General features: G+C 38.2%; 2 protein-coding genes across 5 annotated transcripts in view; one reads left to right on the top strand and one right to left on the bottom strand.

Annotated features, from left to right (window-relative positions):
* RBBP8 (RB binding protein 8, endonuclease) overlaps window positions 1–21402 on the bottom strand; it is a 100922-nt gene extending 79520 nt beyond the window's left edge. The window contains exons 1-2 of one of the 4 annotated variants that reach the window (XM_077900241.1): window positions 21227–21402; window positions 3758–3859 (exon numbers count right to left, since the gene is read on the bottom strand). The gene's annotated coding sequence lies outside the window, so the exon portion shown is untranslated. Of the gene's footprint in view, window positions 1–2648; window positions 3012–3198; window positions 3441–3757; window positions 3860–21226 lie in introns of those variants that run through there. The other 3 variants (XM_077900242.1, XM_077900243.1, XM_077900240.1) reach the window with 3 other exon arrangements.
* LOC144315350 (uncharacterized) lies at window positions 216–24121 on the top strand. Its single transcript, XM_077899748.1, has 5 exons — window positions 216–293; window positions 2703–3918; window positions 13275–13341; window positions 19073–19168; window positions 21454–24121. The coding sequence occupies exons 1-2, from the start codon at window positions 216–218 to the stop codon at window positions 3555–3557; spliced, it is 933 nt and encodes a 310-aa protein (XP_077755874.1). The 3' UTR covers window positions 3558–3918; window positions 13275–13341; window positions 19073–19168; window positions 21454–24121.
* The last annotated feature ends 3707 nt before the right edge of the window (window positions 24122–27828 follow it).

Raw genomic sequence — 27828 nt, 5'->3', positions numbered from 1 at the left:
TGACAGGTTTGTAGTCATTCATGCTCAGTATTAATTGCTTCACCTTCTAAAATAATTTATTCCTCGTTAAACTTTTTTTTTCCCTCGTTAAACTTTTGAGTTGCCTGGAGTGCAACAAAAACTGGAAAACTTGACATACTTTTGACTTAAACAACATTCACATCTACATACCTACATATTCCAAGAAACACAAACCTTGTAAAAGAGCAAGAAAGATGATTGTGATGTATACACCTGAAGATCTGAATACCTTTCCCATAACAAGAGAAATCAGTGAGCAAGACACAGGAACAGTAAAGATCTATGAACACAAAAATGTCTAGCAACAAGGCAAAAAGGTAGTAAGGCTATACTGTGTCCCTCTCAGAGTAGAGGTGAATGATTATCTGTGTGGGCCCTAAAAGAAGCAATGGTATGCTAAGAACTTCAAGTGGATTCATAAACATTTTAAGATGTGTCCTTAAACTGAAACCATTAACTAACTACTTCTAAAAGAGTAAAACAAGTCTACTAAATTTCACATATGGCTCCTTAGCCAAGGCCTTACTATTGCTAACGTGCCCAAACTGATTTAAGTGTCTCTTACAAACCACTTCTCAAGGTCTCTGATGATGAAGCTAAAATGAACAATGACTTTCTTTTTGTAAATGCAGGCTCCATGCCTAAGGTGGGGCTTGAACTCATGACTCTGAGATCAAGAGTCCTATGCTCAACTGACTGAGCTACCCAGGCGCCCCAGCAATGACCTTTCTAAAGGAGCAAAGTGATGAGTGAAGATACTTTAAAAGCACTACAGAAATACTGTTAAAATACACCTTTATTAAGCTTTTTAAAAATTGTGATTAGGCTTTTTTGAGTGAAAACATGTACTGGGGGATCGCTGGGTGGCGCAGCGGTTTGGCGCCTGCCTTTGGCCCAGGGTGCGATCCTGGAGACCCGGGATCGAATCCCACGTCGGGCTCCCTGTGCATGGAGCCTGCTTCTCCCTCTGCCTCTGCCTCTGCCTCTCTCTCTCTCTCTCTCTCTGTATGACTATCATAAATAAATAAAAAATTAAAAAAAAAAAAGAAAAGAAAACATGTACTGGATTTTAGATAATGTTAGGGAATTATTTTTAATTGTCTTGGGCATGATAGTGTGCTCATGTTAAAAGAAAAAAAGAAAAAAAAGGGCAGCCCCGGTGGCCCATCAGTTTAGCGCCTTCGGCCCAGGGCCTGATCCTGGGGTCCTAACATCTAGTCCCATGTCACGCTCCCTGCATGGAGCCTGCTTCTCCGTCTGCCTGTGTCTCTGCCTCTCTCTCTCTGAGCCTCTCATGAATAAATAAATAAAATATATATTTTTTAAAAAAGTCCTTAGCTCTTGAGATATATTCAGATATGTTTACAGGTGAATTCACCTGTTGTGCATTTGCTTTCAAATACTTCAGCTAAAACAAAAAACGAATGTTGGATGAAATAAGAAGGGCTGCTTTGACAATTATTGAATATAGGGAATGGATGGATGTGTGACAGAGTTTGTAATTCTAGTCTCTTTCTTGGGTATATTTATTATTTCCGTAATTAAGTTTTTATTTTTTTTTAAGACTTTATTCATGAGAGACACACAGAGAGAGAGGCAGAGGGAGAAGCAGGCTCCAGAATCCGACCTGGAACTCGATCCTGGTTTTCCAGCATCCTGGCCCTCAGCTGAAGGCAGGCGCCTTAACTGCTGAGCCACCCAGGTGTCCCAGTAATTAAGTTTTTATTTTTTATTTTATTATTTTATTTTTTTAATTAAGTTTTTAAAAGAGGGGTTGGGTGCATGGATTAATACAGCTTTAATTCCAAAGAGGCCTGAATTCTACTATATCTTAACCCTAAAAGATAACATGCCTATCTATTGTCAACAAAAGCTACCATTTACTACTACGTAAGATAATGGAAAAAGAAAAAAAAAAAAAAAGATACTGTAAGGTTTTATAATTATATCTTAAAACCTAATCTTGAGAACTCTGTAAAACAACTACTGTTAATAATTTCATTTAAAAAAATAATAATTTCATTTTAGAGTTGGAGAATCAGGTTTAAGAGATTAAGTAACTCGCCCGAGGTCATACCGTCAGGTCCAACAAAGGCTACTAAATCCCTGGGACACCGGTAAAGAGGTGGGGGGAGGGGGCTCACAAGTGATGCTAATTAACTACAGAATACTGCCGCCCAAGAAAAATAATTATTTCTCTTAAGTGATAGTTAAGTCTTATTTACCTTAATGAAGGATTTAAATCGCATGGTATTAAATGACAAAAACAATAGTGTAAAACAAGCATTCTTCAATGTGTCTTCAGAAGTAGTTTAAAAAAAAAACGGGGGGGGGGGGCAGCCCGGGTGGCCCAGCGGTTTAGCGCCGCCTTCAGCCCAGGGCGTGACCCTGGAGACCCAGGATCGAGTCCCACGTCAGGCTGCCTGCGTGGAGCCTGCTTCTCCCTCTGCCCGTGTCTCTCTGAATAAATAAATAAAATCTTTTTTTTTTTTAAGTCTTTTCCCCCACATAAAAACCACTGACTAACACAACACGAAACTTGGCATTTCTGGCTCGCAAGCCCTCTCCGACCTATGCTGCACGCCCAGCCGTCCTGTCAAAATCCCGCTTTCAGCTGGAACCGTTACCTTGCACGATGACGTGCCTTGATTTCGCAAAAATGTTCACCTCGCGTCTCGAAGTGCCTCCCGCGCTCAAAGGTCCGTAATAATGTGACTCATTCCCACGCATCCTGCGGCAGTGTCAGCCACCACAGGGAGGGCGCTCGGAGAGAGTTTCTTTCCTGTCGCACCCACCACACGTCCTCGCACACGGAGGGCGGGAGCGGCGCCCGGAGTCACACAGGCGCCCGAGGTGAACCAGCGGGGACTTGGGCCGGTCCTCCTCCGGGCAAAGCAGAGGTGCAGAGGGCCCGCGGCCGCCAGCTCTTCCGCCCTGCGCCGCGCAAAGTTCCGCCACCGCCGTCACCCGAACTCGCGAAACCCCGCGCGGCGCGATTGGCGCACAGCGCGCGACGCGTCCCCGGCGCATGCGCGGGGCGGGCTCGGCGCCGGGAGGCCGGTCCGCAGCGCGCGCGGGAAACCAAAGGCCCGCGGGGAGCGCGGGCTCGTCCTCCCTCCGACCCTCCCCGGCCGAAGGTCGCCGGGCCCCAGACCGGAAGTAGCCGCTACGACCCACCGCTCCGGATTCGGGGAAGGAGGTGCCTCTTCACTCACGGCTTCCGAGATCGCCTCAGGGATCCTCGAAAGCCCCCGCGCGGAAGCAAGCACGGCTCCGGGGCTGTGAGGAGGCAGCCGCTCGCTCTTCCTCCCCTCACTAATCCGCCAAGCCCCCTCCGGGAAAGCCGGCCCCTCGGGGAGACTCGCGCTTCCGGAGGCGGGGGAGCGCCCGAGGGCCGCTGGCCGGGCTGGGAGGCGCCCGGCCCCGCCCCGCGCCCGGGTCCGCGTGACGTCACGCGGGGTTCCCGCTACGTCACGCCGCGCCTCCCGCGGCCGAGCGAGGTGGTGCCCCGTGTGTCCCCGCGCCGCTGCCTGTGACTCGGGAGCCGCCCCGGGAGCTGGCGGCCGCGGCGCTTTGGTTGAGATGCGCTGGAGAAAGCGCATGCTTTTCTGCCTGGGGAGCTTCAAGCCCGCGGTGCGTCTGACTTCGGCGCCTTTCGGGCAAGCATGTGCGAGAACCTCCTGGAGGTTAGAACCGAGGAGGGAGCGGACCGTAGTGTCTGCCCTGGAGCTATTACCTGCAGCTCGGTAGTGATGGGAGCGGACAGGACCGGGCGCTGAGGCCGTGTGGCAAGACGAGGTGTATTTTGCTGAGATTGCAGGCAGAGTTCCTGAAGACCCTGAAATGAGACGGAATCAGAAGTGACTAGTATTATTTGTTGGACCAACAAGCTCTTAGGTAATTTAATGTCTTATTTATTCATGAGACACAGAGAGGCAGAGAGAGACACAGGCAGAGGGAGAAGCAGCCTCCATGCAGGGAGCCCGACGTGGGACTCGATCCCCGAACTCCAGGATCACGCCCTGGGCCGAAGGCAGGTGCAAAACCGCTGAGCCACCCAGGGATCCCCTATTTTAATGTTAAGAAAAAAAAAAAAATCAACAGTGCCTGTGGCTGTTTATAACATTCAAACCGTTGGTATGTTTTCTTATTTATTTTGATTAATAAAAGAAGTGTGTTAGCATTAACAATTCTACAAATGAAGTTGAAAATAAACAGAACAGGCTAGAATCAACAGGATCTTTTAAGGCGGTTCAGTCCTTTTCTGTAGTACTTCTAAGATCTGGGTGGAAGACAGGATAGTATTAGGAACTTTTAGAGGTTAAGCAGTATTTAGGAGACCATAGATACGAACTGTAAAGGTAATTTTTCCACTCACTCCCAATGTTAAGGGATGACTGTCAGAGCTTACTCCTTTTGGAATGGCCCCCACGGGGTGTTTCTATACCATTCTAGCAATGCTATAGGAACGTTGGTTTCTTTAGGGAAGAGAGTTACTGAATCTTCATTACCCTATGACAGTAATCTATCATTTGCTTGTAAATTTTTAAAAATATTTATTTATTCATGAGAGAGAGGCAGAGAGATGGGCAGAGGGAGAAGCAGGCTCCTCGAAGTGTGGGACTGGATCCCCACAGCCAGGATCACGCCCTGACCTGAAGGCGGATGCTCAATTGCTAAGCCACCCAGGCATCCATTTGCTTCTAAGTTTTATAAGACTTCATTCATAACACTTTTAAAGAAAATGGGTGAAAAATTGACCGTCACTTCTGATACAACACAGGAGGCATAATTGGTAGTATAAGTGTTTAGAATGGAAACAGTTTTGTTATAAATGGGAAGAACTTGTAATCAGTTTGTCGTATAATAATAGTACACTGGAAGAACAGTGTACTTGTGGTCCAAAGAAAAACTGTCAGAACAAAATGACCTAACCTGTTCCTCTGGCCTCTGCTGAGGTTCCGCTGTCCAATGCATTTATACAAGTCAGAATCCAAAGAATCTGGTCCTTGGCACCTTTTTACCCTTTAGCCCCTGTATCCAACCTAGGATTTTTACTTCAGTTTTACTTACCAAATATATTCCAAATTAATCCCCTTCTTTCCTTCACTACCAGCATATTCCAATATACCACTTTCTCTTACCTGGTCTGCTAGTCTATTTTCCGTATCTACCCAACCAACAAACCCACCTAAACCTTTCTCTTCACTGGTGTTCAGAAAAAAATGTGAGTATCCTCAATTCATCCATATATTTAAATTTTAAGTTGTATACATTCAAAAAAAAAATAGGGGCACTTGGCTGGCTCAATCGGTAGACTGAGACTGCCAACTCTTGGTCTTGAAGTCATGAGTTCAAGCACCACTTTGGATGTAGAGCTTAATTAAAAAAAAAAAAAAAAAGAGGGCAGCCTCGGTGGCGCAGCGGTTTAGCGCGGTCTGCAGCCCAGGGTGTGATCCTGGAGACCTGGGATCGAGTCCCACATCGGGCTCCCTGCATGGAGCCCGCTTCTCCCTCTGCCTGTGTCTCTGCCTGTCTCTCTCTCTCTCTCTCTCTCTCTGAATGAATAAATAAGTAAATCTTTAAAAATATATATATATAAATTGTGTACATGTATTGTTGAAAAATGGTATATAGTCTAATGGGTAAGTTGGGATCTGGAGACAGACTTCTGGGTTTGAATCCTGCTCTAATACTCCCTTAACAAGTGAGCTTTGACTGATTTTTTAATCTCTCTGTCACCTTTTCTTGCCAGTAAAATGAGGATATAGTATCAACCATACAGGGTTATGAAGAGTATATGATTGAATACATGTAAACTGCTCAGTACAATGTTTAGATACACAGGAGGTGTTCAGAAAAAAAAGCTAGCCCTTATTAGTACTTCTGAGCTAACTCATGACTATTATTATTTTTTTTATTAAAGATTTTATTTATTCATTGAGACACAGAGAGAGAGGCAGAGACACAGGCAGAGGGAGAAGCAGGCTCCATTCAGGGAACCCGACTTGGGACTCGATCCCGGGTCTCCAGGATCACAACCCTGGCTGCAGGCGGCGCCAAACCACTGCGCCACCGGGGCCGCCCCAGTATTACATTTTTGAAGACATTTTTTAAAAGGATGAGAAAAAATGGAAATCTAATATTTTTTCCTCCTCCCACCGTAAATTTTACGCACTCTGAGTCCACTTCTTTACATTGTAGCTACTGTGATCTTTCTGAAAAATCTGATAATGGCTGCATACTCTGAAGAGTAACTGAACTGTCTATTGTGTCTCCAGGCCTTGCTGACCTTTTAGTGTCTTGCAGGTCTTTGCATGCCTTCACTTCTGTTTGGAATTATCAACCAAACCTACCTTTGCTGTTTGCCTAGCTATTTACTAATCATTTTATCTAGTTTTAATAGTCTTTTCTATTAGATCCTCTTATGTTACTATGTACCTTCCCATCTTGCACTTACTAGTTTTTTTTTTTTGTTTTTTTTTTTTAAGATTTTATTTATTCACGAGAGACACAGAAAGAGGCAGAGACACAGGCACATGCAGAGGAAGAAGCAGGCTCCATGCAGGGAGCCCGATGTGGGACTCGACCCAGGATCACATCCTGAGCCAAAGGCAGATGCTTAACCGCTAAGCCACCCAGGCGTCCCGCACTTACTAGTTCTAATTAATTAATTGTCTCTCCCCACTAAACTAAATTTCTTGAGGTCCAAACCATGTCTTGTCTACCTTTTTTTTGTTGTTGTTTTTTATCTCCAGAAACCCAGTGCCTGCCATAAAGTCTGTACTGTGTGGGTAAACGAATAAATTGGGCATCCCTTAAGGGATTGCTATTTTTTATGTAAGTGGAGAAAATCTTTGAATCCATTTAAAATTCTTAGATTCTCCATGTGAGATTTTATGATGGTCATTTAATAGTGGAAATGGTGGGCATACTCATAGATATTCTCTCCCTATAGGAGCTTTAAGCCCCACATTGTAGAATAAATTATGAGGTCCTAAAGATAAGTGAGAAAACTTTGTGGCTTTGAACAATGTTTCCCAAACTTTTTCAATACTTAGAAAATTAGTATTAGTATTTGTTTTGCATATTGTAATAAAAAAATGAACACATGATATTAGTGAACTGGGCTGAGCTGTCTATAGTCAGAACTATTTTAAGAACAAGACAAAATGCTGTTTGAGAGATAAGAGGGAAAAGAAGTTTTGAGACAAAAGAAAATTATGTTACCTGTCAGCATTTGTGTCAACTTGAACACTTGATTTAATTTTTTAAGTTGTTTACAGTAATTACTAAGTGTTGTTTGTGGGTAAGAGTATATATCAGTTAGTGATCTTGCCCCAAGTGCCAAAATGTTTTGTTTATGATTTGAATTGATGGTGGCAAGATTCCAGTTGGGTTGAGCAGTTTTATAATTGTTTTAAGAATGTATTTAACATTCTACAGAGAATGTCAGTATTACAGTTTTTATTTTGGCAGTCTTAAATGGTCATTAATGTACTTATAACAGACATTAAAGATTATACATTGCTTTCCAATTAGAAAAATTAGCCTTATGTAGTCTGGCCAACTTCCAACTTAGATATAAGAAGCTTGATTTTTATTATGGCTACATATACATTCTTTATTTCTCTTTATAAACTATTAAAGTAGTTTTTTTGTTTTTAAAAGATTTTATTTATTCATTAGATACACAGAGAGAGAGAGAGAGAGAGAGGCAGAGACATAGGCAGAGGGAGATGCAGGCTCTATGCAGGGAGCCCAATGTGGGACTCGATCCCTGGACTCCAGTATCATGCCCTGAGCGAAGGCAGACGTTTAACCACTGAGCCACCCTGGCATCCCTGCTTGTGTTATTTATATAGCTACTTCATTTCACATCAGTAATGGGCAAAGTTTTATTAGATATATAATTTGCCCAATTTATCTCTTTATACTTGATAAAGATTTCTATACACTATACAATATAGTGTATATTTGGTTAGTTGCCTACGTTTAAATTGATGGCAGGCTAATATAGAATGATAATGATATGTTACTACAAAATGATTTATTGTGAATGGAAAAGGTCTTCTTTTACTTCCAGGTGAATAATTTTATTATTTGGTGGCTGCTTGACAATATTTCATACTTATGCATGTAGGTCTATTAAGCCCAGGAATTTTGTTAGTTAGCCCTTAGGTCTTCTAACATTGGCATTTATAAGAACTCCAGAGCTTAACTGCTATGGAGATGATAAAAGAATTTAAGAGTGATCTGTAAGACCATAGAATAGAAAAGTGGGTTTTATTTTGAAAATCTTATAAAACTAAGTAATATTTAACTTTTTATCCAGTAAATATAGTACTATACTTGCATTCTGTATACATATGTATAATACTAACGTGATGAAAGCTGTGGGGACAATATTTAGGTACAATAATGTAAATGGAAAATTTAAGAAGGATTAGCTGTGAGAATAAGTCACTGACAGTTGGATTCAGTTGAAGCAGTCCTTAGTAGGTTCACAAGAGCAAACACATTTAATATTGTTTTGTCCACTTTAAGAAAAATAATGATTCATGCCTTACATGGTATTTTTTCCATCTATGAATTGATGAATTTATTCAATCCTGAAAAATAGTTGTGATCTTTAATGTACTCATGCCTCACAAATTACAGGTTTGTCTTCAAATCACTGGCAGACTTTGTTTCCCAATTTTTCTCTATTCTGTTTGAGAAAAATAGACTTTGTTTAAAATATCAGCTTTTTGCTTTTCCTAATTCATATGTCAGTCTACAGTTAAGGAAGTTTTGATAGTTACCTTTCCAAAAATGTTTACATTTTAAATTTAGTTCTTAGGGATGCCTGGGTGGCTCAGCGGTTGAGCGTCTGCCATCGACTGAGGTCGTGATCCAGGAGTTCCGGAATGAAGTCCCACATCGGCCTCCCCGCAGGGAGCCTGCTTCTCCCTCTGCCTATGTCTCTGCCTCTCTCTGTGTCTCTCATGAGTAAATGAATAAATTTTTAAAAATTTAGTTCTTAGAGGAGACCTTCAGTTTTAGCCAATACCTGTCAATTTTACTTAAGTTATAGTCAGAAGTGTTAGAAATTAAATTATGTTTTAATTTACCTCACACCTTTGGTGACTATTTTTGTGGATTATTTATGATACTAAGACAAATCTAATATGCTTATCTAAAGTGACCATATCCCCTGGCTTACTAGCAATAAGTCTGGTTAATATCTATTGTTCTGGTTTAATTATTAATAGGGCTCCTGTTTACTCTCAAAAATGTCCTGGTTTGGGTGATAAATCATATGGTCAGAAGCTTTAAGGCATTTGAAATATAAACTAATAAAAAAGGGAAGATTTAAATGACTCTTTGTAGTCAAGAATATTTCCTTCATAACTATGTACAGACCTATCTAAATTATTTTTAAAGAATATTGTGGAATAGATAATATAAGCCATAAAACGATTGTATTTTTTGACTTATTGATACTACTCTGAAATTCCGAGTTGAGGAGTGGTTTGTTTAATACTTATAGGAAACGGATTCAAAATAATTAGCTATAGTAAAATACAAAATACTTTTCCTACATATCTTCCCGTTGAGCCTAGAAATAACTGTCATAAAGGTAGAACAGTTTCAGTTTTCATCTTTTTTTTTTTTTAAGATTTTATTTATTTATTTATTTACGAGAGACACAGAGAGAAAGAGAGAGAAGCAGGCTCCATTGGGTCTCCAGGATCAGGCCCTGGGCTGAAGGTGGCGCTAAACTGGTGAGCCACCGGGGCTGCCCCTGGTTTTCATCTTTTTCACAGAGGTTGAGAAATTAGGTGATTTGACTAACACTATATGTACAAACTAGTAGGTAAGTTGATCCAAGACTCCTAACCCAGTTTTCTGGCTATAAATCCTTTATCTATGCTCTTTCCAGTACAGTATGCTATTTTTGAACAATAAAATCTATATAAAGTTTATTTTGTGCTTTTCTATTTTTTAACTTGGAAACTATTTTTGAGAAAACAACCAAGTAAAGTTTCTAAATTTTGATCAGTAGTTATTACCTATCACAAAAATTATTCTGTAAAGGCTAATTTGCAGTCCCAGTACATTTTTGTATTTATTTCAGAAAATTTATAAGAGGTTACTAAAAGGAATTTTATTTTTATTTTATTTTATTTTTTTTTAAATTTTTTATTTATTTATGATAGTCACAGAGAGAGAGAGAGAGGCAGAGACACAGGCAGAGGGAGAAGCAGGCTCCATGCACCGGGAGCCCGATGTGGGATTCGATCCCGGGTCTCCAGGATCGCGCCCTGGGCCAAAGGCAGGCGCCAAACCGCTGCGCCACCCAGGGATCCCACTAAAAGGAATTTTAAAATTTGATAGCAATTTAAGTCCGTAATTTAGAAAAGAAAAATAAATTGGGCTCTCTCCCTCAGGGTTGGAGTGAAGCACCTCCTATATGGACCAGTCTGAGTTCATTTTTTTTTAGACTTTTTTGCATTAATAATTATACTCGGTAGAAATTATGGCACCCATGTTCTTTTACATGCCTTATAATGGTGGACATTTGAGAGATGAATATAAATCAGCTTCTTTTTTTTTTTTTAAGATTTTATTTATTTATTCATGAGAGACACACAGAGATACAGGCAGAGGGAGAAGCAGGCTCCATGCAGGGAGCCTGATGTGGGACTCAATCCCAGGTCTCCAGGATCACGTCCTGGGCCGAAGGCAGGGGCTAAACTGCTGAGCCACCCACGGATCCCCTATAAATCAGCGTCTAAAGGAGTTAGCAGAAGCATTCATACTAGCTTTCTCCTGAGTTTAAGCTTCTTCCATGTTGTAAGTTTAAAACTAAGTAGATGGAGGGGCCTTAAATTATGTTGTTCTCTCAGAAGGGACCAGAGCAAGGAGTGCTCCAAAAAACTATGTTCTAAATCGATGATGGCATATAGACATTTTCCTGGCCTAGGATACTGTACAAGTCCTGAGCTGGAGACAGGACCCAGGATTTAAGATTTAAGCACTAGGATTCTCTGATAATCTGCATGTTTCCTAGGCGAGTCTTATTTCCCCCAACTGAAAAATGAGAATATTCATATTGTGTCCAAGGGGCTGTTATAAAAATAAAATAATATATGTGAAACTTCTTTTTTTTTTTTTTTTGTTTTGTTTTGTTTTTGTTTTTGTTTTTTTGTGAAACTTCTTAAGGAAAATTTCAGAGAAGTTTGAGGCAATTTGCCTATTGGGAGTAGAATGGTAGAAAGCTTTCCAGGCAGAAGGTATGTGCAAACATTCTGCTATGGGGAATTATTGTAAGTGCTGGAAACTGTAAGTATAAAGTAATGTATAGGTTGAATAAATTCTAATTTTTAATAATAATTATACTGAGCAAGAAATCTTAACTTCTCTGTGCCTCAGTTATTTATCAGTAATATGAAGATAATATATGCCTTGGGTATTTTACATACAAGATTGTTGACAGAATTGAATGATTATGAATGTATCCAAAGAGTGTAAGAAGCTGTGGTTAATAGATTTAAGAAGTACAGCTTAGAGATCTCTTCAATTGCAAAAGTTATGTAATTGTAGTAAAACTATTGAAATGCTATGAAAATTGTGAGATACATAATTGTAGAAAAGTTTAAATTACAGTGTAAGTGCTTTTACATCTTATTTGATTCATGTAACTAAATTTAAGCCAGATAGAATTATTATATTGGTGTTATTTCTGTTATATTCCAAGGGACTTTTTTTTTTTTTTAAGATTTTATTTATTCATGAGAGACACTCAGAGTGACAGGCAGAGACACAGGCAGAGACAGAAGCAGGCTCCATGCAAGGAGCCCGATGTGGGACTCTATCCCTGGTCTCCAGGATCACGCCCTAGGCTGAAGGCGGTGCTAAACCGCTGGGCCACTGGGGCTGCCCTCCCAGGAACTTTAAAAATCATCTAGCTAAACTGCAAAACTGTATAGAAAGGGGAAACTAATTTCTTCATGTGTTTTGGAAATTTGTGATTGTAAGAAATTGTTTACCTAACAGATTTGTATTTACCTACTCAGCTTCAGGTGCAAGAAAGGAGGTATTGGCATCAAGTTGGTTGTGATCTGAACTAATTTAGTGAAGATCTGAGAATATTTGATAACTCCTTCTAAAAATAGTATCTCTTCGTAATGGCCTTTGTTCAACAGTGTGTGTACTCACTTTTAAAAAATTTCTATGCCCTCTTTAGTTCAATTTCTCTATTTTACCCTTATGAATTCGTTAGCTAATCTAACCACTGTCCAAGAGAGTTATTTTATAAAACTCAGATATTTGATTTTAACATAATTCAAGTTAAATGAAGATGATATGCTTTTTTTTTTTAAGATTTTATTTATTTATTCATAGAGACAGAGAGAGAGAGAGAGGCAGAGACACAGGCAGAGGGAGAAGCAGGCACCATACAGAGAGCCTGACGTGGGACTCGATCCCGGGTCTCCAGGATCACGCCCTGGGCTGCAGGCGGCGCTAAACTGCTGCACCACCGGGGCTGCCCAGATGATATGCTTTTAATCAGCTCTTTTTAAAAAATTTATATTTACTCCTTCCTCATTTTCTCTAAATTCGGTTTTTATAATTATGCAACAAATAGGATATTTACGTAAAGCAAATAACTGGCTATTTCAGTTTTCTGTTTTTAATCTACTTGAGTAGAGCCTTCCTCTAATGTATTCTTCAGAACTATGCTCCAAGATCACATAAAGGTTATAATGAATTAGCTCTTGTAACCAGACCCTCTTGGACATAGTCCAACACAAACTTGTACTATTCAAAATTCTGTGTTTCACTATAATGAGAAGTGTTACTTTAGGGTCCAGTGTAGTCAGTCTGTTTTTAACTACAATTTTACCAACGTAAACTAAACAGTAAAGCCTTTGAATCAATACTGGGCATAAAAGTATTTACAGAGTACATACTGATTTGTTCATTTGGTGCTGTTTGGCCCTTTAAAAATTGGCAGCCAAATTCAGGAAATGAAATGTAGTTTATTAGAAAATGCCTTTCTCACAAAAGATCAAGTTTCAATGCATCTCAGGTTTTGTGGGAATGGATCAAATACATCAGACAAAATTAGGCTAAAGTTCCTCTCTTGCCATTTGAAATTGCTATACTCATTTTTCAGAAAATCCATTTTAGTTGCATATGTATTAGTTTAAATTATATTGGTCAATTAAGGAAAAAGCAGTTTAATCATATTTCTCCTATCACAGTGAGGTACTGGACAGCTCTTGGACTCCGCTGGCTTTAGCCGTTCCAATGGCAGCTGGATTCTTGAAGGTAAAACCTGACAGCCCTTCACCTGGCTTTCTGCCTGGGGGCTTCTTTGAAGCCTTTGGAAACAGAAGTACCCCCCGAAAGTGTGAGGAAATTAGCAACCTATGAGGCAACCCTTAACTGACAGAAGTCAGAACTGATAGATAAATGCTTCTCTCTCATCTTCTGGCAGGCAAGCCTGAGGCAGCTTCATGGCTTGTAAGAAGGGTCCTGGGATTGAGCCCCATTTGCCAGTATAGAAGTAAGCATTCAAGGATGCACTCTTGTTTTGGCTTTCCCCTCCCTCCCATTTTCTTCTAATGCCCAGCTCTTGTTCCCTGGGGATGACTTCTCAAGTAGAGAATTTGCATGTAATTTGGAAGACTCATTTTCCACGGAAAATCCAAACTAAGACATAAGGTTTCCATTTCAGGGGTGCCTAGCTGCCTCAGTTGGTAAAGCTTGTGACTTTTGATCTCAAGCATGTGAGTTCAAGCCCCATGTTGGACATAGAGCCTACTTAAAAAAAAAAAAAAAAGATTTCCAATTCACTATTTTTATTTTTAAAAATTTATTTATTTATTTTAGAGAGAGGGAGAGCATGCAAGAGGGAGGCAGAGGAGAGAGGCAGAGGGAGAAATTGTACTTCAAGAATCCTGAAATAGATCCCCTGCTGAGCAAGGAGCCCCATGAGAGGTTCAGTCTCACAACCCTGAGATCATGGCCTCAGCTGAAGTCAAGAGTCAGATGCTTAACCAATGAGCCACCCAGGCGCCCCATCCATTTCACTATTTTAAAGATATTAATAGAAAATTTAACTTTTGGGGGTATCTTCCTGGTTCAGTTGATAAAGCATGTGACTCTTGATCTTGGGGTTTGAGTTTGAGCTCCATGTTAGACATAGAAATTAATTTAAAAAAAGAAAAGAAAACTTAACTTTTGAAAGTTTGAATGTGTGGATGGGACAGTCAGATTTATTATATGCAGTAATTTGTAAGGATTTTGATACTGACTCAAGACTGATTGGACTTGCACAATTGAGGCTATTTTTCTGGTAGTGGTAACAGTTTGATTTGAAGGAATTTATATACTCTTGCTCAGTCTCTTATAGGGAAGAGAATCTTTTCTTGCCACTTTTCAAACCTTATTGAACATTAGAATAATCTGGAAAAAATATAAATATGTAGATTCATAGAATCTAATGTGATATGTCTAGAATGGAGTTTAGCAATCTGCATTTTTAATAAGCATCCTTCAGGTGAATTGGATGGTCTACAGACTACACTTTGAGAAACACTGATACATTATTACAGTGATAATGCTGCTGAGGGTAACCTGTGACTATGAAATAAATGAAAGCCAATTTACTCCACAGGGACTGAATGAGTGTCATGATACTATTAATCACATGTTCTCATAAACTGAACTAAGAAACCATAGACTGGGTTGTCAGATTGAAAAGATAACCCAATTTTAATTTCAGAGTCATTGTGCTCTTCCTCTGTAGAAATTTGATTTGGTAATACTTACTTGGCTTCAACATTTGTATAAACATGTGGTTTGTTATGATACCAATGAACTGCTGAGAATTTAATTTATGCTAGATGTGTTTAATTTATATTTAGTGGAGAAATTAGAACAACATGCCATTCATCTCAAAGATGTAAACACATCTTAACAAATAAAGCTATGGGAAAAGAGATTGATATTGTCATGCTGGAATGGACTGAACAGCTTTTCTTGCTGAATGGCCTGTAGCCAGTTTCAAGTGGTTAAATTGACATAGTTAAAAAATAGTGTACTTACTCCTGAGCAACATAAATTTGTTTTAAATTTTGTTAAACAACTGCTTGGAAAATGACTAGAATAGAATTTAACAGCTCATTAAAATGCTATGGAATAGTGTTTACCATTCAGTAATTATTATATTATTGAAAATTGATTACAGTATTAATACTTTTAGAGACGTGACTGATTTTACCATCTACTTTCAGTTAGGAGAACTTGCCCTCCAGATTTAGCCCTGTATATGTTAAATGTAAATTTTTTAATAAAGATCCACATTACAGAACTCCGCAATATTGTTCCAGGTTCATAAATGTACTGCGAGCTACATAAAGTTACTGATATTGTATTTCTTAATGCTTCAAGATTCATTTAGAAATTCATTAGATTTAAAATGTTTTCATATTGGGGGGAAGTGTTTCTCACTGCTAATCTAAATCATTGTAGTAACAGACAAAGAAACTTCAAGGGAATTGTTTTAAGATAGAACTTTGAAACTAAAGTTTGCCATGCAAGTTATATTTTCACTCTGTCAGTAATACATAACTTCTAAGGCAATAGTTTTCTGATTACTTTTAAGTCTGTATGTCTTTAAGGATGAGCTATAACATCTTCTGTTTCCTAGTTAGTCTTTGAGGCTTAGCAAGTTTGATTGTTAGGGCTGATTTATCCAAATTAGCTATTTTATGCAGAAATTTTTAAAAATTCTTTTTTTAAACTAAGCTCTATGCCCAATGTGGGGCTTGAACTCATGACCCCAAGGTTAAGAGTCACATTATCTACCAAGTGAGTCAGCTAGGTGCCCAAATAAAGAAATATTTTAAAAATATTTTTAAAATTTATGTTACTTCCTGCCTTTTCAATTGTTTATAGTAATACCCACCCTAAATACATGAAAATAAATACGCAAATTGAATACTAATTCAATAAGTACTCAAATAAAGCTAAATTGTTTATGTATCTAATAAAATAGTTTTAATAAGAATATTATATAATTAGTGGGCTACATTGGTGAAGTGATATTTTTGTCTCTAGGTATACCATCTACATACAAGCTTTTCACTTTAAAAGAAAAACAATTTGGGGCTTTTGGCTGGCACAGTTGCTAAGCATCTGACTCTTGATTTTGTCTCAGGTCTCATCTCATGGTCATGAGATGAAGCGTGTCTGGCTCCATGCTCAGCAGGGAGTCTGCTTGTGATTTTTTTCCTTCTGCCCTTTCCCACTGCTCATGCTCAAGGACATGAGCTTCCTTCAAATACATAAATCTTAAAAAAAAAAACTTTTTTTTTTTTTAGATTGCAAGATTAAAATGAGTCCTTGTTATAAATCAAGCACAGCAACGACAGGCATTTTGAAGTAGCACTTAAAGACACATCATCAGCAAAGTAATGAGATATTTATTGTTTTCAAGATTTACTGGCACTCTAATAAATGCCAAAATTGACATCCGTCAGTGTGGGTGTAGGATTCTGCCCAGAATGATAAGCTGGCACATTCCTCTTAGCATTTAGGAGGAAAACATAGTGCAGGTATGGCTCTCAAAATGTGTTGTGTCTGGTCAATCTATGGGTCCTTGTGTTGAGGGAAAGACCTACCAACTTCAGGGATCTCCTGTCAGACCAGGAAGTTAAAGTTGATTGCAAGAGCTCACTAAGATGAGTTTGTGTTATAAGTGAATCTATTTGTTGGTTCTAATATCAAGTCATAATCTGTTTCCTGCTTTTTATTTACACTCTGGAAGATGTGTCAATCAACCCAACTTTATTTATTTTTAAGTTGTTTTTGTTTTTGTTTTTTTAGTAATCCCTACACCCAGTGTGGGGCTTAAACTCATGACGTCAAGATCAAGAATTACATGCTCTACTAAGCTAGCCAGGTACCCCCTTGGCCCAACTTTAGTTAAGCAAGCTCTTAGCTCACTATTCTGAACTCCCTTCTGATCCATGATATAAAATTTCATAGTATCTCACGTGTGAACTTTGCTTGTTGGTTTCATCTCTTAACCAATGTATCACTAATTTAGTATTACTTTTAGAAAATGTTAAATCCTATTCCATCTTACTTCTTTCACCCACCCCTCTTTGGACTCAACCTATCATTATTTATTATCATGAGAATGAAGTACAATTTAATATTGACCTACAATAAATTTAATTTGGAAGAGAATCTTTAAGAAGAACAAAAATATTCTAGAGCCCTGAAGAAATAATTCAATCAGTACTAGAAAGAACACAAGCCTTAGAGCATATAGAAATCTTTGGCCAACTAATCTCATGTCTTATAAAATAATAGATACAAATTGCTATGAAATGGCTTTGAAAAACTTAGATATGAGGCACAAGTAAGTATGATTTGTACCGTCCTTGCCACAATTCCTTCCTTTGGTATAGACGATTGATAATTGAAATTTTAGGGTACCTGGCTAGCTCAATCAGCAGAGCATGCAACTTTTGGTCTCAAGGTTGTTAATTCAAGCCCCACATTGGGTGTGGAGCGTATTTGAAAAAAAAAAGAGAGATTGTCCTTTACTAAGGAGCCTATCTGCATAATAAGGCAACCTTTGTTTTTCCAAACACATCCTTTTACATTCTTGCTAATGATTTTCCTCCCCTTTGTATCCTCGAACCATACCCCCTCCTTTGCTCATATAAGTTTCATGTTGTCTCATTTTCTTTGGAATTTCATGTTTGTGTGGATTCCCCAAATGCCTATTAAATTGGATTTTCTCCTGTTAATCTGTCTCATGTCAATTTGATTATGAGTCCAGCCAGAAGGACCATAGGGCAGGGGCAGGCATTCCTCCCTGACACTTTCCGAGGTTGCTAATTTAGTTTTTATCTCTCTGACAAAAATAAAGTGTATATTCCAAGCTAAGCTTTGACTTTTCTTACTTAAGCCATTTGTTGAAATTTATTATATAGTCTATTAAAGAGATGGGAAGGATATTGAATTGACATCTGTGGCACCTACCGTGTACTTGCTAGGTGGTTTAGGCAAAGTATCTCATTTAATCCTCCCAACAACTGAGAGAATGGTATTCGCTTCCTTAATTTACAGATGGAGAAAAGAGAATTCAAAGTTAAATAATTTGCAAAGGTAAACTAGGTTGTAACAACCAGTATTCAAATACATCTTAGTTTGACTCAAAAGCCTATGTTTTCCAGTATACTACCTTTACTCTAAATTGTAAAAATGAGAAACAAACGAAGTGATTATTTTTCAAAGTCCACTTGGACAAAACTAAATTTGCGAAAGTTAAGAAGCATCCCTCAAGTACAAGTTTACCTGTGAAAAAATAAGGGGATTAGGAGAATTAACATTTAGTTCTAGAAATCAGAATTGCAATTTTTGAGCCTTTGTTCTCAAGATTTCTGTGGTCCCATTTCCTTGCAATTCCTCAAGTTACAAACATTTAAAACATTTTTTGAGAACTTATGTGCAAAGCACCATATTAAGAACCTTACCCCTTAAAAAAGCAGGTTCTGTTACCTCTAAAATGGGTTTTGAACTTTGCAATTCTGGTCTTTATAACCTTACTGAAATTTTCCTGCCAGTTCCAACCAAATTTTAGAAGTACTAACTTCTTTGGCAAATCCTAAACTATATTGATATAAGGGTAATATATATATATATATGAATATATATATATATATGAAAATAAACATTTTTTTGTTTATGAGTTAGTAGAGACTTATAATTTTATCTTTTACAGTTCTTTAGAAAATATAGAGTAGATTTCATGTAATATTCAGAAGACTCAATGTAGGATAGTGAAAAATATTAGTTTGGGCTAGTATTCAGGAAACTGAAATGTTTTGCTCCCAGGTCTACTTTTAGCTTGAATAGTAGTGATTTAACCACATTTGGGGGCTTTTTATTTAAGTGAAGAATGGAGAGTTGGATGCTTTATTTATTTATTTATTTATTTACTTATTTATTTATGCATTATTTATTTATTTTCAAGTAGGCTCTTGGCCCAGCCTGGAGCCCATTGCAGGGTTTGAACTCATGACCCCGGGATCAAGTCCTGAGCTGAGATCAAGAGTCAGAGACACTTAACCGAGTAAGTCACCCAGGTGCCCCTGCACTAGTTATTCTTTAAGAGTTCTTCAAGTTAAAAAATTTCGGGATTCTAAGTGCTTTTTGTTGGAAACATATGAAGAATTTAGGAAGGAAACAGGTTGCAGTTGTTAAGAAAGCTAGAATTGTTGACAAAAAGAATCATTGTGTGAAACTGAGAGGCTAGAAATAAGGATAAAGGAATACATCCCTGACTTAATTTAAAGAATAAAGAGATTTTTAGATGGGTAGAATCCTTTTTGACCTGGGTCCTGAGATAATGTAGGGCTATGTGAAATACACACATGTACACTTACAGCTCCATACTTTGATTTATAAATCCATATGTCCTTAATTTTAGCAAAACATCACAATGCATTAGTATTTTAAAGGGATCAATTTACAGGAAATACATAAAGGTCATATTTATGGACTTTCATATATTTGAAACTGCAAAGTGTATTATATGAGAGCTGTAGAATCCTTTTCCAAAGTATAGTTAGGCTTGAAATTTTACCCAAAGTTTTCATGTATATATGAAATATGTATCTAGTTTCTAAATAGCTTTCTTCAAAACCATAAACAAAAAATGTCCACTAAATAAACTGCAGTTCCCACTTAAGTTTATCTTTAAACAGAAAGCCTTGTATTTTAAACAGTATAGTTTAAAATTTTTTAATTAATATGTATAATATATTTACCAGAAACACTAAAAGTATACTCTAATGACATATATCTATATCTTGCCTGAAAACTAATTGAAAAGAGAAACTTTCAGCCAACGAAAAATTTTGATCCATAGTCTCCCCTAAAATTGTCAGAATACAAATGTATGCTGAATAAAATTGATTTCGGTTTGTTGAATCAGCATATTCCTTATGCAGATTCAATATACATAGCTTTTTAGAAGTTCAGCTGAATTTTCAGAAGTTTTGTGCAGAATTGCCTGCAATTCTGTGCAAACCTTCCTGCAAACAAAATGATATCTGAACATTATTTCTCACTTAAAAAAATTCTTTATTAACTTCCTAAAGAAACTTTTAGAGCCTTTGAGTTTGAACATCATGACAAAGTGGGGACCTGGGGACAATAAAAAAGATGCATCACTCTTGCTCAGTTTAAGACAAAGTCATATTAAGATGATCTATAGACAGCTCTTGACAGAAAAGTATTCAGTATAATTCTGTTTTAAAAAGCTGTTTTAATTCCCAGATAAATTCACTTGTCAGCTGCTATATTAATTCAATGTCCAGAAGATATGTACATTCAATTCAATCCGATATTAATAACTAAGGGAGTAGTTTGGTAGCCAAAATAAATGTAAAGGGATTGATTGGTAACTTTGATTTTAAAAGACACAAACTACTTAAAATAAAAATTGCATCAGTAAAAAAGAGAGGTAAAAATTATTTAAAAATATAAAGGAAGATCCAAATATTCTTTAACTTAAAAAGGTTTTCAGACCTAATAGGCATGACAAAACCTGTCTTCATTCCTTTCTATTCAGCTCAGCAAGTACTTTTGAGCTCCAATAGTTAATCAGTTACCAGATTCCACAATCTTTGTTTTTCACACTTCTCAATTCTTACTGTGAATTGTTCCTGTAATGTACTTAGGATCACCAAGCAGGCCAACACTATTTTTTATGCCTTAAAAAGGCAATTATTATCATATTCACAATTAGATTGACCATATAAAATTGTTACCATATAGCAATGTCCTATAAAACATGATAGTATATTATCAAAGAAGTAGATGGCTTAACATGAATCATTAAGAGGAAATCTATTTAGTAAAAGTATTCAACCCAGCTTTCTTCATAACTAAAGCCATGCCCAACTTACAAAAAATAGTGTATTATATACCAAGTAATCTTTATCTAAACAAATCAATGAACTTATATTTAAGTATTATAAAACAATATTTAGCCAACTTGACATAAAAGGTATAATCCAGGCATTATCATGTTAAACATAAGATACCTGTTTAAACATCATTTCTTAATTTAGCTTTTCAAAAGTGCATAGAAAATTGAGGAATATAAAAAAATATGTTAACTTACCCTTCAATTTATTTAGGAAACCTCTGCTCTGGGTCAAAAGCACAAGGTGTTTCACTTCTGACTTCTGAAGCTACAAACTTAAACAGTAAATCAGAGGAAGCCGCTTCTCTGGACCACACTAGAGTTTGCTAGACACTACTGCTATGTGAAAGAGTCCTGCTGCATCTAAGCTATATACAGTGTGCAATGGATAACCTAATATGCCTTTCATTTAACTGGCTGGGCAGGTTTCTACCGTCTGTGGAACATGGAATCAAACCAGAATATGTTGGCATAACAGGCCAGTCAAACCGGTTCTTCTGTAGATCCAGAACCTGTCCAACCAGTCTGCATCAAAGGCTAGCCCAACAAGCTGCAGCGGCTCAACTCTGCTAAGCTTGTATGGGTGAGTTATCCCCACCTCCCATCAACTCCCAACAAACTACTCAGAATGTTGTAGCCTCCAGCAAAATAATTCAGAGTTCTAGTGGGAGGGATAGATCTATGCAGGCATAGCAAGAGTCCATTGTTATAAACCTCTTATTGTAGATACTGGAGTATCTATCATCTTCAGAGGTAGGTAATCCTTTTAAAAATATACTTCAGGGCTTTCTGCAGATTAAAGCCTCTAGAAAGAGATTATCTACAATGAAGAAGAATCCATAATGCCTGACCTTTTCCACTAGTCCACTTGGCTCTGCTTGGTCTAGTTTAGCCTTGAGAGGGAAGTTCATATTCCCTACAAGGGTAGTGGCCCTGAGACCTAGATGGAGGCATTTCTAAAGGGAGGAAAACAAGGTATAAGTTGACCAGATGTTTGCCTGAATATGTTATCTTCCTTGTACTCAAATGATCCTCATATCATTCCAGTCTAAAGCTGGGAAAACCTCCTGTTTCTATATACTAGGACAACTTGAAGGATTTTTACTTTGAATATTCAACAGTTGAACACAAATTATTGATACCTACCATGTGCCAGGTACAGGGTTACAGTGGTGTAAAAGAGAAGTTTAGTAAGAGATTGGAACAAGGTCCCAGTTCCCAGTTAAGTATGTGTAGTAATCTTTTGGAAGGAAGAAATAACAGAAGATCATATTTTGACAGAAATTGGTTGTATTAAGAGAGATCATGTGAGATTTGTTCTTCTCATAATATTTGCACATTTATAAACAGCCTTTCCTACTTACTGATACAGTGATTCTCAAACTTTCCTATTTATCATCTGAAGTGCTGATTATGAACAGATTACTGAGCCTTACCTCTTGAAATTCTGATTCAATAGGTCTGAATGTTCTTTAGCACTCTGGTGAATCTGCTGCAGCTGTTGAAGGGACCATAGACCCAGATTCCATGCTCAATTTCTTTTCTATATTAAAAATTGCCATATTCACTTTTCTATCTCCAGTGTCTAGAACACTGCCACTTAGAAAGTATTTAGTAAATGCTTATTAAGTAAATATCTACTCAGGCCCAGCACTTGCTAGATCCCAGGGGAGTCATAGCTAGTAACTATTATGTGAATGAAACTGCATTAAGTACTTTAATTATAATAATTGAGAAAAGGAGCAAGTATGGTTGAGTATGGGAAAGACTTCACAAAGGAGGTTGGTTTAGAAACTTTCTTTTTTAACCATGACCAAAGATTGCTATCTGTAGGATAACAAAAGGTTGAGGAAACAATAAAAAGAATGTCTTTGATTTGATATAGTAATAAAAGCTTTAAAAGTACCTGAGGACATCATGACCTCAAAACTTAGTAATAAGGTTATTTCTAGAGCAGGGGTCTGCAAATTTTTCTACAAGTGATCAAAAAATAAATCTAGGGTTTGTGGGCCAGATTGTTCTGTTTCAATTATTTGTCTTTAACATTATAGTGTAAAAGCAGGCATAAGCCATAATCAAAGACTGAGTGTGGCTATATTCCAATAAAACTTTATAAAAACAGGTGACAAGCTGGATTTGATGAGTAGGTTATAATTTGCTGACCCATGTTCTATAGTGAAATGTATAGAAATTAACAAGATTGTTTAATTGGCTAGGAAAATGGGTTTTGGAAGTCCAAAAGACTTGGGTTCCATTCCAATTTTGTTCCATTAAATTAGCTTTGTCGGGCAGCCCCGGTGGCTCAGTGGTTTAGTACCCCCTTCAGCCCGGGGTGTGGTCCTGGACACCCAGGATTGAGTTCCACGTCGGGCTCCCTGCATGGAGCACGCTTCTCCCTCTGCCTGTGTGCTCTCTCTCTCTCTCTCTCTCTCATGAATCAATAAAATAAAAAAAAAAAAGTCAGTTGTCAACTGACTTATAAAAAAATAATAAATTAGCTTTGTCATGTGAATTACGCATCTGTTTTACTCATAAAATATGAATGAAAATCATAATACCTACCCTCTAGAGTTACTGAAAGCTTCAAATACTGTAATTCATGTGAAGTTTTATCCAAAAATCAGTAAAGACCCAATAAAATGTCAGCTAAAAATAAAACTCATTAAATATGATAGTTAAACATATTAGTGTTTATTTCCATTTTTTAAAAAAATTTATTTACTTATTTGAGAAAGAGAGCACAGCAAGAGGAGCTACAGGCAGAAGGAGAGGGAGAAGCAGCCTCCCTGAGAAGCAGGGAGCCCAATGTGGGGCTCAATCCCAGGACCCTGGGATCATGACCTGAGCTGAAGGCTGATGCTTAATTGAGCCACCCAGGCACACTATTTCTATTATTTTTAAAAGTCCTGCTCCAATGGCAGTAAAGAACCAATAGCATGAACCCTTAAAAATCAAAAAGAATGAGGAAGATAGCGGACAAGAGATGACCATAAATTTTGGAAGAATGAATGAGGATGAGTGGTGATTGATTTAGCAGAGTAGAGAAAGAGGAAATGTAAGCAAGTTTATCTCTGCTGCAGAATTCTAAGTAATGTTGGGGATTTGAGGCACAAGATACCTCTAAGTAGTCTGGGGGAGTGAGTGGGGGTGGGGGGCTTGAAATGGAAAGATTGGTTAAAAATCTGCTTAAGGAGCAGTTTGGGGCAGCCTGGGTGGCTCAGCAGGTTAGCACCGCCTTCAGCCCAGGGCATGATCTGACATCGGGCTCCCTGCATGGAGCCTGCTTCTCCCTCTGCCTGAGTCTCTGCATCTCTCTCTCTCTCTCTCTCTCTCTCTCTCTCTCTCTCTGTGTGTGTGTGTCTCTCATGAATAAATAAATAAAATCTAAAAAAAAAAAAAAAAGAAAAAAAAAGAAGGAGCAGTTTGCTCCCTAGATCCCTTCCCCAATGCAGGTGCCTGGAAACTGCTCCTTCTTCAACCTTGAGAGAAGATCAGTGGGAGTTGTTGATTGTTGATGAGAGAGATTGTCCCAAGTTGGTTCTGGTCTTGAGAGTATCAAGCAGAGGTGAGGGTGATTGGTAAAGTACCAAAGTGTAAGCAGTGTGATTATGTTAGTTTTCTATGGCTGCTATAACAAATTACCACAAATTCAGTGGTTTAAAAGGACACAAATTTATTATCTTCTAGTTCTAGAGATCAGCAATCCAAAATGGGTCCCAATGGGCTAAAGTTAGAGTGTTATTCTCCTTTTTGGAAGCTAGGAGAGAATCTGTTTTCTTGTCTTTTCCAGCCTCTAGAAGCTGTTTGCATTTCTTGCCTGATAGCCTCTTCCATCTTTAAAACCAGCAATAGCCAGTCACTCATGTTGCACCATTCTAACACTGACTCTGCTGCTTTCTTTTACCCTTAAACCCAACTGTGAAATCCATGGTAATCTCCACATTTTAAGGTCAACTGATTATCAACTATAATTTCATATGCAAATTTAATTCTCTTCTGCCATGTGACATAAAATATTCACAAGTTCCTGGGACTAGGATGTGGACAGCTTTGAGAGACCATTATTCTGCCTATGGCAGAGATTAAGTCAAGGTCTCTATATTAAGTGGTGAGACACCCAGGTCTAGTCTTCTGGTAGGCTTCTGAATGCTGGTAACCAGTTTATATTCCTTACTCAGAAAGCAGAAAACTGGATAGTTTATCACAAGAAATTCTCAAAACTCAGGATCCCTGGGTGGCGCAGCGGTTTGGCGCCTGCCTTTGGCCCAGGGCGCGATCCTGGAGACCTGGGATCGAATCCCATGTCGGGCTCCCGGTGCATGGAGCCTGCTTCTCCCTCTGCCTGTGTCTCTGCCTCTCTCTCTCTCTCTGTGACTATCATAAATAAAAAAATAAATAAATAAATAAAAGAAATTCTCAAAACTCTCATTACCAGAATACAGTGGTTACTAATTAAGGATGATTTTGAGCCCAGGGGACATTTGGCAATGACTGGAGAAATTTGCTATTGTAAACAACTGGGGGAAGTGGGGAAGATGCTGTTGGCATCTAGTGTGTAGGGGCCATGGATGCTACTAATATTGTACAAGGCACTGCATTACATCCTTACTTGTCCTTACACCCAAAATAATTATCTGATCCAAGATGTCAGTAGTGCCAAAGATGAGAAACTCTACTCTAATGTTAGGCTAACTGGTCAACATCACTCTAATATAAATAAATAAATCCTACCTAGGCACACACAGTTGCAAATGAGCATTTTTATTCCTTGTTTTATGATACAGAGAGCATGTAGCATGAAAGAGGCAAAAAGAAACAAATAATAGATAAAATGAATTTACAGAAAATGGTCAATGTTGGGAGCAGAATAATTTTTTAAGTATATTAATATCTTCAAAGAAATTAGAGAAGATACTGAGGACATAAAACAAGACTATCTAAAAGTGGAACTTAGGGAGAATAAAAAAGAGATATTGGAAAGTGAAAATATGTATAAAAAATAAAGTATGCAGGAGTTAGAGGATGAAGTTGAGGAAATCTACCAGAAATGAAAATTAAGAAACTATTGAGGGATGTGCTACAAAATAAGAGTAAATTAAGAGAGATGAAAACATGGAAGTTTAGAAATGGAGATAACAGTCCCAAGACCACAGCACTATGTAGAGTTGCTGCATGCCAATAAGGTATTGAAGACTCTGTGATTTTTACTTCAAATTTGAAGTGTCATGACTGAGGGAAAGAAGGGGAGGTTGGGAGGAGAGAAGAGAGTGAGAAAGAGGCTACATGGGAGGAGGGAGATGGTTTGGTTTTGGGTATAAGATATAAATTTAAAAGATTTAAAAATGCATGTGTTCACTTGCTTCACCACTAACCAAGGGTTAATGTTCAAAGATCACAAAATGAGGAAGGTAATCAAACTGTACAAGTACAAACTTGCACCTGCAGAAAAAGTCTGCACAAATATTTATATCTGGCAGTATTCATAAGTAAAGGTTTGCAACATACTGTCCAATAGCTAGTAAAATCTGATCATTGTAAAATTAAAAGCATGTTGCACTTGAATAAGTTCAAATGATGAAACCTGATTTTAAGCTTGCCTCAGTCACTCTCGGTTACCTTTAGTTACTCTTATGTAAACATGAATTAGTTCGTTATTTGCCATCCTGAAGCTGGGTTGCTTCATTTATTAAATGAGAGGATTTAATTGGATATATTCTTTAAAAAAAAAAAGATTTTAAAAGATTTATTTATTTGAGAGAGAAAGAGTGCGAGAGTAGGGGTAGGGGCAGAGGGAGAGGGAGAGAGAGACTCCAAGCACACTCCATGCTGAGCATGGAGCCTGATGCAGGGCTTGATCTCATAACCCTAAGATGGTGACCTGAGCCAAAATCAAGAATTGGAAGCTGAACTGAGCCATTCAAGTGCCTGCCTCCGACACTTAACAGATTGAGCTGCCCAGGTGCCCTGGCTATATCTGTTCAGCTCAACACTTTTATTCTAAAGTTTTTTTGAGGGGATCCCTGGGTAGCTCAGTGGTTTAGCACCTGCCTTTGGCCCAGGGCATGATCCTGGAGTCCCAGGATCAAGTCCCACATTGGGCTCCCTGCATGGAGTCTGCTTCTCCCTCTGCCTATGTCTGCCTCTCTCTCTCTCTGTGTCTCTCATGAATAAATAAATAAAATCTTTAAAAATAAATAAAAATAATTATTAACCACAGGGCCTTGTTCAAATTCCAACATAGGAAATTACACTTTATTTTTTTTTATTTGGAAATTACACTTTAAAAAAAAAAGAATAAAGCTTTATTGAACAAACAAAAAATTAAAAAAATGTGGGAGCAAAAGCAAAATAGACCAATTGAGACATTTTATAGAAAAGCAATTTTAAAATGCAAGCTAATTTTAGGTTGTGTTCTCCAAAAGCTGACACTGAGATATGGACCCAGGTGCAAGTGATTAATTAGAAAGGTGCTATAAGGGATGCCTGGGTGGCTCAGCCGTTGAACATCTGTCTTTGGCTCAGGGTGTGATCCCAGGGTTCCGGGATTGAGTCTTGCATTGGGCTCCCTGTGAGGAGCCTGCTTCTCCCTCATCCAATGTCTCTGCCTCTCTCTCTGTCTCTCATGAATAAATAAATAAAATCTTTAAAAAAAAGAGAAAGAAATGTGCTATAATATGAAATCAATAAGGTAGTCAGGAAGGCAGGACAAGAAAGGAGAATAAGAAAAGCAAGGGTGGGCAGCCTGGGTGGCTCAGCGGTTTAGCGCCACCTTCAGCCCCGTGCGTGATCCTGGAGTCCTG

The sequence above is a fragment of the Canis aureus genome, chromosome 6, assembly GCF_053574225.1.
Source record: "Canis aureus isolate CA01 chromosome 6, VMU_Caureus_v.1.0, whole genome shotgun sequence".
Classification (NCBI taxonomy): Eukaryota; Metazoa; Chordata; class Mammalia; order Carnivora; family Canidae; genus Canis; species Canis aureus.
Note: the sequence above shows the minus strand (reverse complement) of the source record. Positions and strands in the feature narration are given on the sequence as shown.